Below are 12,307 nucleotides of genomic sequence, written 5' to 3'. Positions count from 1 at the left end.
TCTTGAAACCTCTCTCTTAAATGAAGTGAAGTCATAGGAAGCTGGAAATACAGAAGCAGGCTTGGAGTTCCACAGTTTACTAGATTGAGTGTTTGTGTAATTTGTTCTTGATTGTATTTTTTTTAGGTAAATTTATTTAATATACATGGTTTGTAAAGTTTAATGTGATTTAGATGACAATAATATATTTTTTTGTGATGGTGATGGTGGTGATGGTATTTTGTAAAGTGCAATTCAGTGTACTGTATATATTCTTGATTGCAATTATTTTTATTTACATGGTTTGCAAAGTATAGTTAATGTTTGATGTGGTTTTAAAATGACAATAATAGTTTTTTTTTTTCCCGTGGTTTGAGTATTTATGTATTTATTGTTTCAGTTTATTGTTTTTTTTTCTTTATGGATTGCAAAGTCTTGGTTATTCTTAATGTGGTTTTAAATGGCAGTAATTGTTTTTTATGTCAAAGGCTCTTGTTTTATGACCATCTGTTCAAGTGTTTGTTTTTCTGTCTGTCTCTCCTCTCTTTTTAAAATTCAGTTATTGTCCTTGTTATAGGCCTAAGTATTTCTCTCTCTCTCTCTCTCTCTCTCTCTCTCTCTCTCTCTCTCTCTCTCTCTCTCTCTCTCTCTCTCTCTCTCTCTCTCTCTCTCTCTCTCTCTCTCTCTCTCTCTCTCTCTCTCTCTCTCTCTCTCCCCAGTTGTCAGGCATTAGATCATCAACAAAGCACAGTATAGGAGTGAGAGCATCAGGACCCTTCACTTCCTAACCTCTGACTGTCTATGGAGAAGCAATCCTAATGAACAAACTGGCTGAGTGGACTGGCAAGTGGTGGATGAGTGGATTGATTTTGTGCTTTATTGCAGGTGTGGGACGTGGAGGAGACAAGCCAGTGGTCGTCAATCAACTGTAAGGTCACTATGATTGGGCATTCATCCACTGTACGGTGTCTGCAGGTGTGTTTCTTTATTCTGTTCTTTGTCTTTATTTTAAGTGGTTTATAGATGCTGGGTGGTTTATTGGGTTTCAGTTCCAGGTTTACATTTTTCTGATGGCCTTGGGTTGTAGTTAGGTAAATTGTCTGTTCATTTTTTTTTTATTCTTTATTTTATGTTTTCTATAGATGCTGGGTGGTTTATAATGTATGGGTTTCAGGAGCTTTTGGAATTTTTTTTTAAGGGTTTGTGTTTGTATAATCTGGTAAATTGTCCGTTCATTTCTTTTTTCTTCTTTATTTTGTGTCTTCTATAAATGCTGGAGTGATTTATAATTTGTGGTTTTTAGGAGGTTTTGTGATGTTTTTTTAAGGATCTGGGTTTATATAGTCAAGAAAATGCTCATATGTAAAGATTTGACAAGTTTATACAAGTTTATATAGAAGGAACTACATGTAGATCTAATGACTTCCTGCAGCGTCCATTATTGTGTTTATGTGATCTGTTGTGCAGGTGGTAGGGGAGCGAGTGGTGAGTGGCAGCTATGACCACCTAGTGAAGGTCTGGGCACTGTCCTCGGGGGAGTGTCTGCGTACATTGGCTGGCCACCAGGAGCCTGTGTTGACCGTGGCCTTCGATGATGACAAGATTATCTCTGGGGCGGCTGATAAGACCATTAAGGTGAGGTGGTGGTGATGGTGGTGAAGGAAAGCTTGGGCCACTGGTATACTTATTCTATTTGCTCCTTGACATTCTTCTTGTTTCTTCTTGTTATTTTTCGCTTCAGTTTTCTTATTATGTACATGCAGCATTTCACTTTCCTCTCTTTTCCTCATGTTTTCTTACTCCATCTTCAATTATGCATTCACTACACAAACATCCATTAAAAGTGATCAAGTACTTACTAAGAGTTTTAATATAAGTGTGTACATTTAGCATCTCACTTTCCTCTCCTTTCCTCATGTTTTAACTATTCACCTTCAGTTTCTCATACATTCATTACACAAACATCCAACAAAAAGTGAACACCAAGTCCTTACCAAGAGTTTTGATCCCCAGGTGTGGCAATTAGAGTCAGGTCGGTGCCAGAAGACGCTGGTTGGACATGAGGATGGGGTGACCACTCTTACCTTTGACCAGACCACCATCATCTCTGGCTCCCTTGACTGCACCATACGACTGTGGAGCCTTGCCACGGGCCAGTGTGTGGGTGTGCTGGATTGGATGTCCAGTGAGGGCCACACAGGTGAGGCACTGACACTTGGAGACAGGCACTGGCCCTCATTTTAAGCTTGATAATAGTGATGATAATAATAGAGAATTTGTCAAGTGTTTGTTTGGAAAAAGAATATATCAGTTGAAAAGATTAAACACACTATCAGTCTTGCATATCTGTAAAACTTACCATAGATAGAAGATTCATTTGTATTTCTAGCTTTACATAAACTCAACTTACATCCTGATTTCTTGTATATTGCCTTGCCATTAAGTACATGTTTGTTTTGTGTAGTATGATTGTGTGTGTGTGTGTGTGTGTGTGTGTGTGTGTGTGTGTGTGTGTGTGTGTGTGTGTGTGTGTGTGTGTGTGTGTTGCTTTGATTTATTCTGATGATTGCCAACCTGGTGCATGCATAGACATTATTCAGTATTATCTTTAAACCTTGAAATCTTTGTTAGTTCTTGTGTTGAATGTGATAACAGTCATTATTGCTGCTTTTTTGAGAGGACCAGCTGCTTTTATTACCACATGTCACTTTACTGCAGGTGTGATTCGGTGCCTGGCTGCAGACTCCCGACGCATTGTGAGTGCTTCCGATGACAAGACCATAAAGGTGAGAAGCAGCTGTATAAGTCAGGGATTTCTTACCTTGTATAATGCACATACACTTATACCCTTATATTTAACCCCATCTCTTCAATACACACATCTAACATGATAAAACTCGGTAATTTTAATTTTTGAGTCACCTACAGCTATATATTGTCCCTAGTCATAAAGTTTTGTGGTCTTTCAAGGCTTTCTTATCAGTTCACTATGATTACTGAGTATGTTTGGAATGTGTGGCAATCTCTGTGTAAAATGTACATGGTCTTATATCATTTCTATCTATTTGATAACTCACCACTAACAACCTCAGTCTATTAATGCAAGACAACCTGCAAGAAGCCCTCAGACCTACACATGCCAGTCCCTGTGTAGAAAATATATACTCTTATATCATTTCTATCTTTATTAACTCACCACTAACAACCTCAGTCTTTTAACACAAGAGGAACTGCAAGAAGCCTTAAACCTTTCAGTACTGGGACACATTTTTAACTTAAGATTTGTGTATGATTAGATCTTTAATTGACTTTAGGAAGGATTTATGGAGGTTAGAAGATTAATGGCCACAGTCTTGATTAGCTTACTCCCACACATGTATTTCAAAAGTTGTATGAAATCACCAAATAGTAACCAGAAGAATATGTAAACATGTCATGGTACTGAAGGGGTTAAGGTCAACATGTGGCAGTCACTGTATCACCTAGCACTGTTTCAGGTGTGGGACAGAGACACCTGCCGCCGCTTGGTGACTCTGAGGAACCACACTGATGGAGTCACCTGCCTTGCCTTCAACGACCATGTCATAGTGAGTGGCTCCTATGACAAGACTGTTAAGCTGTGGGACTTCAGTGTCTGCTAGTCTCCCACCTCCTCTCGCCTCCCTTCTGTTACCTCCTATGGGTGTTCTCCCTCCCTAGCCTGCCTGAGGGAAGGTTATCATGGCCTGCAGTGATGTAGGTACACTCAACCTTTCTCTAGGAAGGTCTCCAGATTTCTGTGTTATGTTATAAGGGACAAATGCATATCCAGTTCCCAGATGCACTTGCTCTCTTTTGTTTCTGCAGTGAAGGGTGTTGTTGTTGCCAAGAGAAGAGAGTGAAAAGGAGAGAGAGAAAAAAATAAGGTGATAATAATAATGAAAAAAATCAACAAAGAAGAGAAAAAGAGAAAGAAAGTGGTGATAATAGTGAAAGTGATGATAATAATGTAGAGAATGAATGTACAGAATGAAAGAGAGAGAGAGTGAAAGAGAGAACTCCGGAGATTGGGAGTAAGAGGAGTGAGAATGCTAGTCTCTCAAGCATCACTGCATGCTTCCCAGGCTCCATCACATGCAAGCAGGGTGTCATTGTTTACATTATTACTTCAAGGTGAAATAGACCAAAACAGCGATGAAGATAATGACAACTCCCAGAACAATCCAACTCCATCCACACCAGTGCAGTCGTTTCAGTTTGTGGAGCCTGGGAGTGACGGAGGCTTGGGGAACAGGTTGACAGTTTCCTTGTTGTTTTGAAGGCAGTGATGTGAATGTTGGACTCTCCATCACTCCCCATGTACTGTAGTACAACTCAGAGGAGAAAGATTCCATGCTGAAGTCCAGGGTTGTGGCTGAGCAGTTTTTCATTGGAGTCTTGGGCAGCCTCATGCATTAGATTGATGTCACTCTGCACACTTTCCTCTCCCAAAGATTATGGAGGTTCTTTCTTCTTTGAAAGCTCTGTATATGTCTTTCAGGACATACTTCTTTGAGGCAGACTGGCAAGGCTGCACCACTGAATACCTGCTTTCACTCTTGCCACAGTCATCCTTGGTATGTCTAATTTTTGGAGAGCCACCTCACCAGCACACTTTAATGACACAAGCCCTTAAGCCTCTTGGCATGTGGGGAGTCCCTAGGTTGGAATCCATCAAGGCCAACTAAAGTTATATTGTCATGGGGCAAGAAGTATCCTTCAGCAAGGTCTGGAGACAAACCATCTGGGTAAACATTGGTCTTTTGGGGAAGTGAAGTAGAGGGTTTTGAGAAGTGACTAGCTGTATTAAAGGAGTCTGCACCTGACTCTGGCATTGTCGTGGAGAAAGAGGAGAGACTCAATGAGTAGTATTTTTCTTGGATATCACAAACTTCACAAGAATTTTCCACAACTGGAACTTGTGAGTTTACATTCAGCAACCTTGGGTCGCCAAAATTGTCCCATACTAGTCGGTCATCAGTGGTAGAAGAAACACAATTCTCTTGGGACACAGTTACCTGCACACTGTCTCTAGCTTTGCCTTCTTGTTTAAAGTTGCGAGTGTGTTTGGTGTTTGTTGTAACCTGAGGATGTTTCCTTGGGTGCATCCTGTGGACAGTTTGCTGAAGGATTGCCTTGATCAACACCCACACTGCATCTTTGTGTTCCCTCAGTAGCTCAAAGTAGCGTGAAAGTTTTGATTTTATACTTACAGTGTGCTTGAAAATGTTTGTTAAAAGTAAGGAGGATATAGTGAGAAAGTACTTACAGTGTTCATTGTATTCTTCAAATATCTTTCATATGTAGGATCTCACTGTCTTCCTCTGAGAATATTGACATTTCCACTTAAAGAAATAGAAATGATGAGGATGTTTTGTACTGAAAGCTTCTGGGTTTCTTGAATTTTTTGACAATAATTACGTTTCTTGGTGTAAGGATGATAGAAGAGTATCATCTCAATTAATGCAAAAGACAAATTCAGTATACTAAATGCTCCCATTATAGAGGTGTAGTCAATTCATAGTGTTGTAAATAGCACCACTGGAACTATTACTGTTTTTATCTTAACTTAATGACAGTGGTACAAAGACTTACTTTCACCCACACTGAAATACTTATGGGCATTGGTCAGTGAGACCTCTGACACACAGAATACTGTGAATGAAGACATGGCAGACATTCATGAGTCTGTTTGCCTTCCATTGGGGACTGACTGTGTTATGGGAACCTGGATATGCACCATAGATTACTCCAATTTATACTGGGAAACAAACCGCAACCTTACAGGCTCGGCAAGACTTACAAACTTTATACTCTTTATCACAACATTCTCACAAGCACAGGAACTGGTTGTACATAACATAAACACTGGACAATAAGGAGTAGAAATTACTTTTAATTTTGTGCAGAATGATTTGGGGTAATGACTCACTTTTGTGATAACGCTGTCAGCACACTGTAGCCTGACTTGTTAATTCTGGGGACGTTTATCAGTGTTTCAGCAAGTGTACTTTGCATGGTTGCTGTCACCTGGGTATTGTATGTTATGTGGGGAGTATGTCCGTGTGTCTGTTGCACCTTGTTTCTATCACCTGTCACAGCTCTCGGAAATGTATCCCAGGCAGTTGTTTGGTGTTTGATATCTGCTTGATCCTGCTGTGTATTTGACACCAGCAACTCTGATGTGGAGGCTGTGTGTGTGTGTGTGTGTGTGTGTGTGTGTGTGTGTGTGTGTGTGTGTGTGTGTGTGTGTGTGTGTGTGTGTGTGTGTGTGTGTGTGTGTGTGTGTGTGTGTGTGTGTGTGTGTGGTTACAGGACAGAGACGGAAAGAGGGAATTTCTTTGAGTATTATAATTTGCTGCCATTCAAAATAGATGCTAAGACATACATATTTACTTCCTTTTTGTGTCATCTGAATATGTGTTATTAGCAAAGATGAACTTGCAGTTAGGTTTGAAATTGGGCATTCTTCGTCTTTATTTTGATGTGTATCGCTGGTGTGGAGCGTCAGGAGTGATGGAGGAAGGGCACCAAGACTAGTGTTTCATCCCACAACTTGGTGAAGGAGTGTGCAGTTCAAAACAAAGTGAAAATATCTTGCAGTGAATTCAGAAATAAAATTCGAGCGAAGGATGAGAATTTTTTACTTTTTCTATGCATGAAGGCATTGTGCAGCTAATGTAAATACTAGATGGTGTCGTGTGTCTGGAAAAACAGTGCAAGTGGAAGGTGAAGTGTAGCCACTGCAAGGCAACACAAGCCTGGACATGATGAGTGGTGAGTGGTTTAGTGCACAGAATCATGGACTAAATCAAGCTCAGTATTGCACAACGTTTGCCGTCACCTGTTCGTCTCGTATTATGTGTACGGGGGAGTTGCTTTGTGTTCGTGGCAACTAAGGAGGTTTTAGGAAGTATTACATATATATATTTTTTTAGTCTGTTAAATAAGTGGTGCAGGATTATATTTACATTACATTTGGGAAAGTTGTTCAAATATACTTGCCTTGTGTGTCACCTTTCATGTTAAGACGATGAGTAAAGCACAGTTGTTCTTTGGTCACAGTCTTGCTGCGGTGAACAGTTTGGTCTGTCATGTTGTTAAGATGTTCACGCTAATATTTCAGTATTTTGAGGATGACTAAAGACAAACAGCTGTGCCACTCAGAGACAGTGTTTGGGGAAGTCTCTGTCAAGTGTCCTGTGTAGATGATTTGTATTTATTCCTCCATCCCTACTGTCTGAACTTCCTCTATATATTTTTTTTGTATCCCTTTACCTTACCATTTTTATAACCTTTTGCTCCATTCCATTTGTACAACCTTTCTATACCCTATAACCTCTTAGACAATTTCTACAACCTTTTTCTCAATTTCATAACTTGACTATTTTTACAACTTTCTCTATCCCATAACCTCTGAGACCATTACTACAACCCCTTTTTCTATCCCATAACTTTACTTTATCTCAGATGTTTATGGACTACAGGTTGTTATGACATTGTACATTCAATTTGCACAATTGTGGGAAGGCCTGGAGCATTTCTACATGTCATGTGCACAAGATGATTATTTCAAGGGGAATAGTGGCCAAATATAAATCAGGTCTGGTTTTTCAAGGTACAGTGCAGGTTACATTGCACCTTGACTATTAATGAGGTATTGCAGTAAAACCAGGACCTGAAATTGGAGTTAGAGGTTTAGGAATAGATTGAAAGGTACCTGTGGTGAGAGTAATGAAAGTTAGATACTAAGGTTTTCATGTCCAGCTAGGGTGAAGGAATAGTTTAGGAGTAAGTAATGGTGGTAGATTTTGCCACATGGGGATAGGGAGAAAGTGAAGTGACTATGTGAATGTACAAGTAAAATGAGTGAATATGAGAGACCAGCAATAATGATGGATGGGAGGACACTGAAGCTTCTGTTGTCACTAGTGGGCATTTCAAGAAGGATGTGTGGGAAGTGGTCAGTTTTGTGTTGGTTTGTGTGTTGCTAAGTAAAACAGTAAAACCTCATTTCAACAGATATGTGGACCAGGAATGAAGACTTGAGACGAGCTTAATAGTGTGACTGAAGTGCTTGATGAGGTGTCTGTCTGTGTGTGTGTGTTCATTTTTTATGATTTACATTTGCCTAGAGAAGTGTTACTGCCTTGGTGTACATCTTGGAAAACATTCTTGGTGATGCATTGTCTCAGAAGTGGTGGTGTATTCTCATCTATGGTGCAGTTGCTCAGACAAGGAGTGTTGCTTTCTTCCAATGTTGTGCCTTTCTGCTCGATTGATCTGTTCAGAGGAGGTTTTACTGTGTGTGTGTGTGTGTGTGTGTGTGTGTGTGTGTGTGTGTGTGTGTGTGTGTGTGTGTGTGTGTGTGTGGAGGTATATTAGTGTACGTGTATGTGTTTCTTGATCTCTTGCTAGGTTGTGTGTGTGTGCAAAGAGGTGCATCATGTATGAGTTGTATAGGACACTGAAAGCCCAGCGTCTCACACCAGGAAGTCAAGACGTATTGTTACATTTTATTGCACTCTCATATACTTCCCCCGACAAAAATATCCATACTTTTCTTTACCATTTCTTTAGACACTTTTGTACTATAGTCTCTTCATTCTGCACCTTAGAAAAGACAAAAAATCTATACCCTGGTGGTAGGTGAAGAGAACCATTTACCTATAACTTGTCATAACATCACTCATTCTCTCTTATTCTCCATGTGGCCAAGCAAGCAAGTTTACAGTGTTGTGAGTGTTAGAAGCAGTGAAGATCAGACTTGGTTCATAGTCTAGGAAGTGTGTCCAGGCATGAAGTAAGGGATAATGCATGTAGCGGAGATTCTGAAGAGTATGGGAAAGAGATATATTGACAGTCTTGAGATCTCTTCCTGGTGTGTTTTTATAGTTGGAGGAGCAAAGGATCACATGTCTTGTTTTGCCCAATGTGCTAGTGACCTCATTACCAGATCTCATGTGTTCATTGATTACATTTTGCTATTGTTTCCTCAGTGCAAGAAATTTGAATATGTGAATCCCTGAATGTAGCGAGATTTGAATTTAGCACTCTTTGTTTCTAGCACCAAGTGAATGAATTGATTAGTGTTCCAGGTTCTGATTCGCTGGGTGCCCAGTGTGAAGTAATAAGACATGCACCAATTGTTTTGCGCAATGTTAAGTTACTCGTACAAATATCTCTGTAGTTGAGTTTCCCATATTTTGTATATTTTTAATGTCCTGATATAGTTGCAGTGGAAGGGTAACTAATGTGTACTCCAGTGTGTTTTAGGTTTTACCTGTAGTCTTAAGATACTCTGGTGTGAAAATGTATCAGTTATCATGTTTTATAAGGAGAATGTATGCTAAGAGGGCTTGAGACTTGGAAAAGTCTAAAAAAGTTAAAGCAAGGAGAGAAAATTTACTAATAATCTTGACTATTAATTAACATTTACTAAAATATGGTTGCCAGTGTTAAGGTAGTACAAGTTTTAACTGTAACATTATATTTTGCCTATGCTAATGAGCTACTAATACATTTTAATTCACCGCGTCGTTACCGTTGGTTTCCGGCTTTTGAGACAACTAACTCTGTCCTGAAGACTCGTAGTTACGTTAGCAGTGTTCACGTTACATGGAGTACAGTATATCCAACCAGTCCCTCCTGATGTATATGTCACTTGAGTGCTGACGAGTTTGCCAATAGTTATGTTTCTTCATGTGATATTTAACTCATTGATATTATAGATTAAGATGTTTTAGTGCTTTTATGATTGGTGGTTTAGTAATGTTCACTCTTTTCACTATAATATATTTACTTAGTCTTGAATCCTCTAATCTGCTAAGGATGATTAAATTGGTTGCTTTCCTTTCTTAACTTCTCTAAGGGTAAATCCATTTTTGAGATTGTAAGCAGATTAAAGGATGTAAGATTAGGAATGCTGCAGTGGAATTGAGTTATATTACTTCCCTAGCATTCATAACTGTACCTTTTTGAATATTGTCATCTTCATAAACAAACTACCTGTTGTTTTCATACTTTTGTGAAATTGAAACTTAAAAGAGAGAAAAACAGGAAAGATGAGGTCAATTTTAAACCACTTGTACCCTGGAAAAGTTAAAAAGTTTAGACAAATTTAAATATTACCAGAAATATTTGTACGCTAGACAAATATCAGATCATTCACAACTTGAACAAGATCAAATCAAACATACCAACTTGTCTGGATAGTGACGAAGAACTGACCAGAATAAAAATGTTGAAAAATAGCCAAAAATGGAGAGTTAGGGAATCGGAAGTTTGTGTGTGAGGATGACGATACATTAACTTCTCAAGACTTCTCTCCACAAGCCGACAAGAAAAAAGGAAGGAAGATCAAAACGCGACTATGCAACCAACTTTTGTATCGACTTGGGACATCATACATACATGCAAGAATCCTGATACTAATGTCTGTTGTGTATGTGAAGTATTTGTTCGACGTCTGTTTCCATTAAGGAGTGACTGTATTTATATGTGTGGAGTATTAACGCTTCTATTTATCGGCACTGAAAGGTTTTTTATCTGTGTGTCTGTACGTGTGAGTGTCTGCGTCAGTGGAAGAATATAACTTGCTTGCTCAAATATATGGAATTGTTTTTTTGTGACAGGCTGAGATTATGATATTAGGTAAGTGTTGCTTAGTCCGGTGAATTTATATACATTCCAAGTTAAATCTGTGGTCTGTGATGCCACTTGTAATAAATTTTGTCTAATCTGCTTGCTAATGTTGAAACGATATGGAGTTTTAGACGTTACAAATAGAGTATTTAATTTCTGTGGTGCAAGTTGATGTGGGGGTTTATATCATGGGAAACATAATATAGTAGGTGTAATGGTTGGAGTGTAAGTGTGGGTATTAAGTGTTTATCAGTGTGGGGGGGGTGATATGTTTGCAATGGTCTATAATGCTTTGAAGTCTGCTTAGCCACTAGGCCTTGTGAGTTGAGGGGTCTAGGTGACAGCCCACAGACAGTATTGCAATGAAACAAAAGAACAAGCATCATTCCATTTGAGTATTGACGCTGAGCCAAAAACCAAGATGCTCTTTTATTAATTGGCTTGTGTGTTGCCGTGAGGAAGTGAAATCGGGTTTCTTAGTGTGCTACGTTTGTTTCCAGATACTGTACTGCTCTGGGTCGTCAGCCGCTGTGCTTGAATACCGCAAGCCTTACTGAATGTATCTATGCAATTTGAATTTACAAGTGATAAATGAATGTGAAGAACTTCTTAGTGCAAGTATGTGTGTGTTTCAAGTATGTATGTTTGTGTGTGTGTTGGGTGTTTTCTCACCTGATACTTGCCGGGCACTTACTGGTTGTCACTCTGCTGCTAGGAAGGTGCCTTTAGGGGCTGGCTTAAACTCATCACCAGGTTGCTTGTTTTGAAGTAGCCCTGTTTGTGTTCTAGGGCTTTAAGCTGCCCTTTTGTTGCTGTTATGTGTGAACGAGTCGAGGCAATATACCTTTGTGTTCAAGGTTCTTTGGTTCTTTCTATGAGTGAATGACTTGAGAAATAGGCCTTTGTTATCTTGGCTCTTAGATCTATTGTTCGTGTATGAATGAGTCAAGGAATTAGATTTTTTAGCGTTCAAGATTCTTTAGTTTTCTCTGACGGATTGAGTCAAGATAAAATTTTTCTTGTTCATCAGTAATTTCCAGAAGCAAATGAGTGAAAGAAATAGCCTTTTTGTATTCCAGATCTCTTTAATCTTGTTTTTTGAGGAGTGAATGAGTCAAGATCCTGTTCTTCCCTTGGCTCATGGTGGTTTGTGAGTGAATGAATCAAGGAATCAGTTTTTGTGTGTGCAAGTTTTTTTTTTTTATTCTGTTTCTTGATTGAGTCAAGATTCCATTTCCCTTCAGTTCTTTTGTGTTCAAGGTATTGTATGAATGAGAGTCAATATACTGTTGCCCTTCTGTCCTTTTTTGTCTTTTTTGTACGAATGAAAGTCACAATCCCATTATTTCCCTTCATTCATTGGTAACCTCCAGGGTGGCACCAGAGCCCGTCAGCTGGCCGTACTGACGACAATGTTAGTGTTGGCGCTTGTTGCTGCCACTCCAATGTTAGACTATTTGTAGCTGGTGCTAGAAGAGGAGAAGGTTAGCTGTCCAGTAGATGTAATACCTTTTTTTTCCTTTTTTGTTCCATTAAAACAATAAATACTCGTAGTGTATATTATGTCTTGATTCATATCCTTCTATTTTTTATTTTATTTTTTTTATTTGTTATATGTAAGAGGAGCACAGGTAAAGGGTAAGAAAAGACCGTTTGAGGTGCCTTT

General features: G+C 39.1%; 1 protein-coding gene across 6 annotated transcripts in view; it reads left to right on the top strand.

Moving 5' to 3' along the window:
- Positions 1 to 12,199, top strand: part of LOC123507335 (F-box/WD repeat-containing protein 7-like) — a 23,584-nt gene extending 11,385 nt beyond the window's left edge. For all 6 annotated transcript variants that reach the window (XM_045260099.1, XM_045260101.1, XM_045260096.1 and 3 more), the window contains exons 9-13: positions 865 to 954; positions 1,447 to 1,614; positions 1,993 to 2,179; positions 2,698 to 2,765; positions 3,477 to 12,199. In XM_045260099.1, coding sequence (XP_045116034.1) covers positions 865 to 954; positions 1,447 to 1,614; positions 1,993 to 2,179; positions 2,698 to 2,765; positions 3,477 to 3,620 — 657 coding nt within the window. In that variant the 3' untranslated portion in view covers positions 3,621 to 12,199. The remainder of the gene's footprint in view (positions 1 to 864; positions 955 to 1,446; positions 1,615 to 1,992; positions 2,180 to 2,697; positions 2,766 to 3,476) is intronic.
- Positions 12,200 to 12,307: the final 108 nt, after the last annotated feature.

Source organism: Portunus trituberculatus, chromosome 22 (assembly GCF_017591435.1).
Source record: "Portunus trituberculatus isolate SZX2019 chromosome 22, ASM1759143v1, whole genome shotgun sequence".
NCBI lineage: Eukaryota > Metazoa > Arthropoda > Malacostraca > Decapoda > Portunidae > Portunus > Portunus trituberculatus.
Note: the sequence above shows the minus strand (reverse complement) of the source record. Positions and strands in the feature narration are given on the sequence as shown.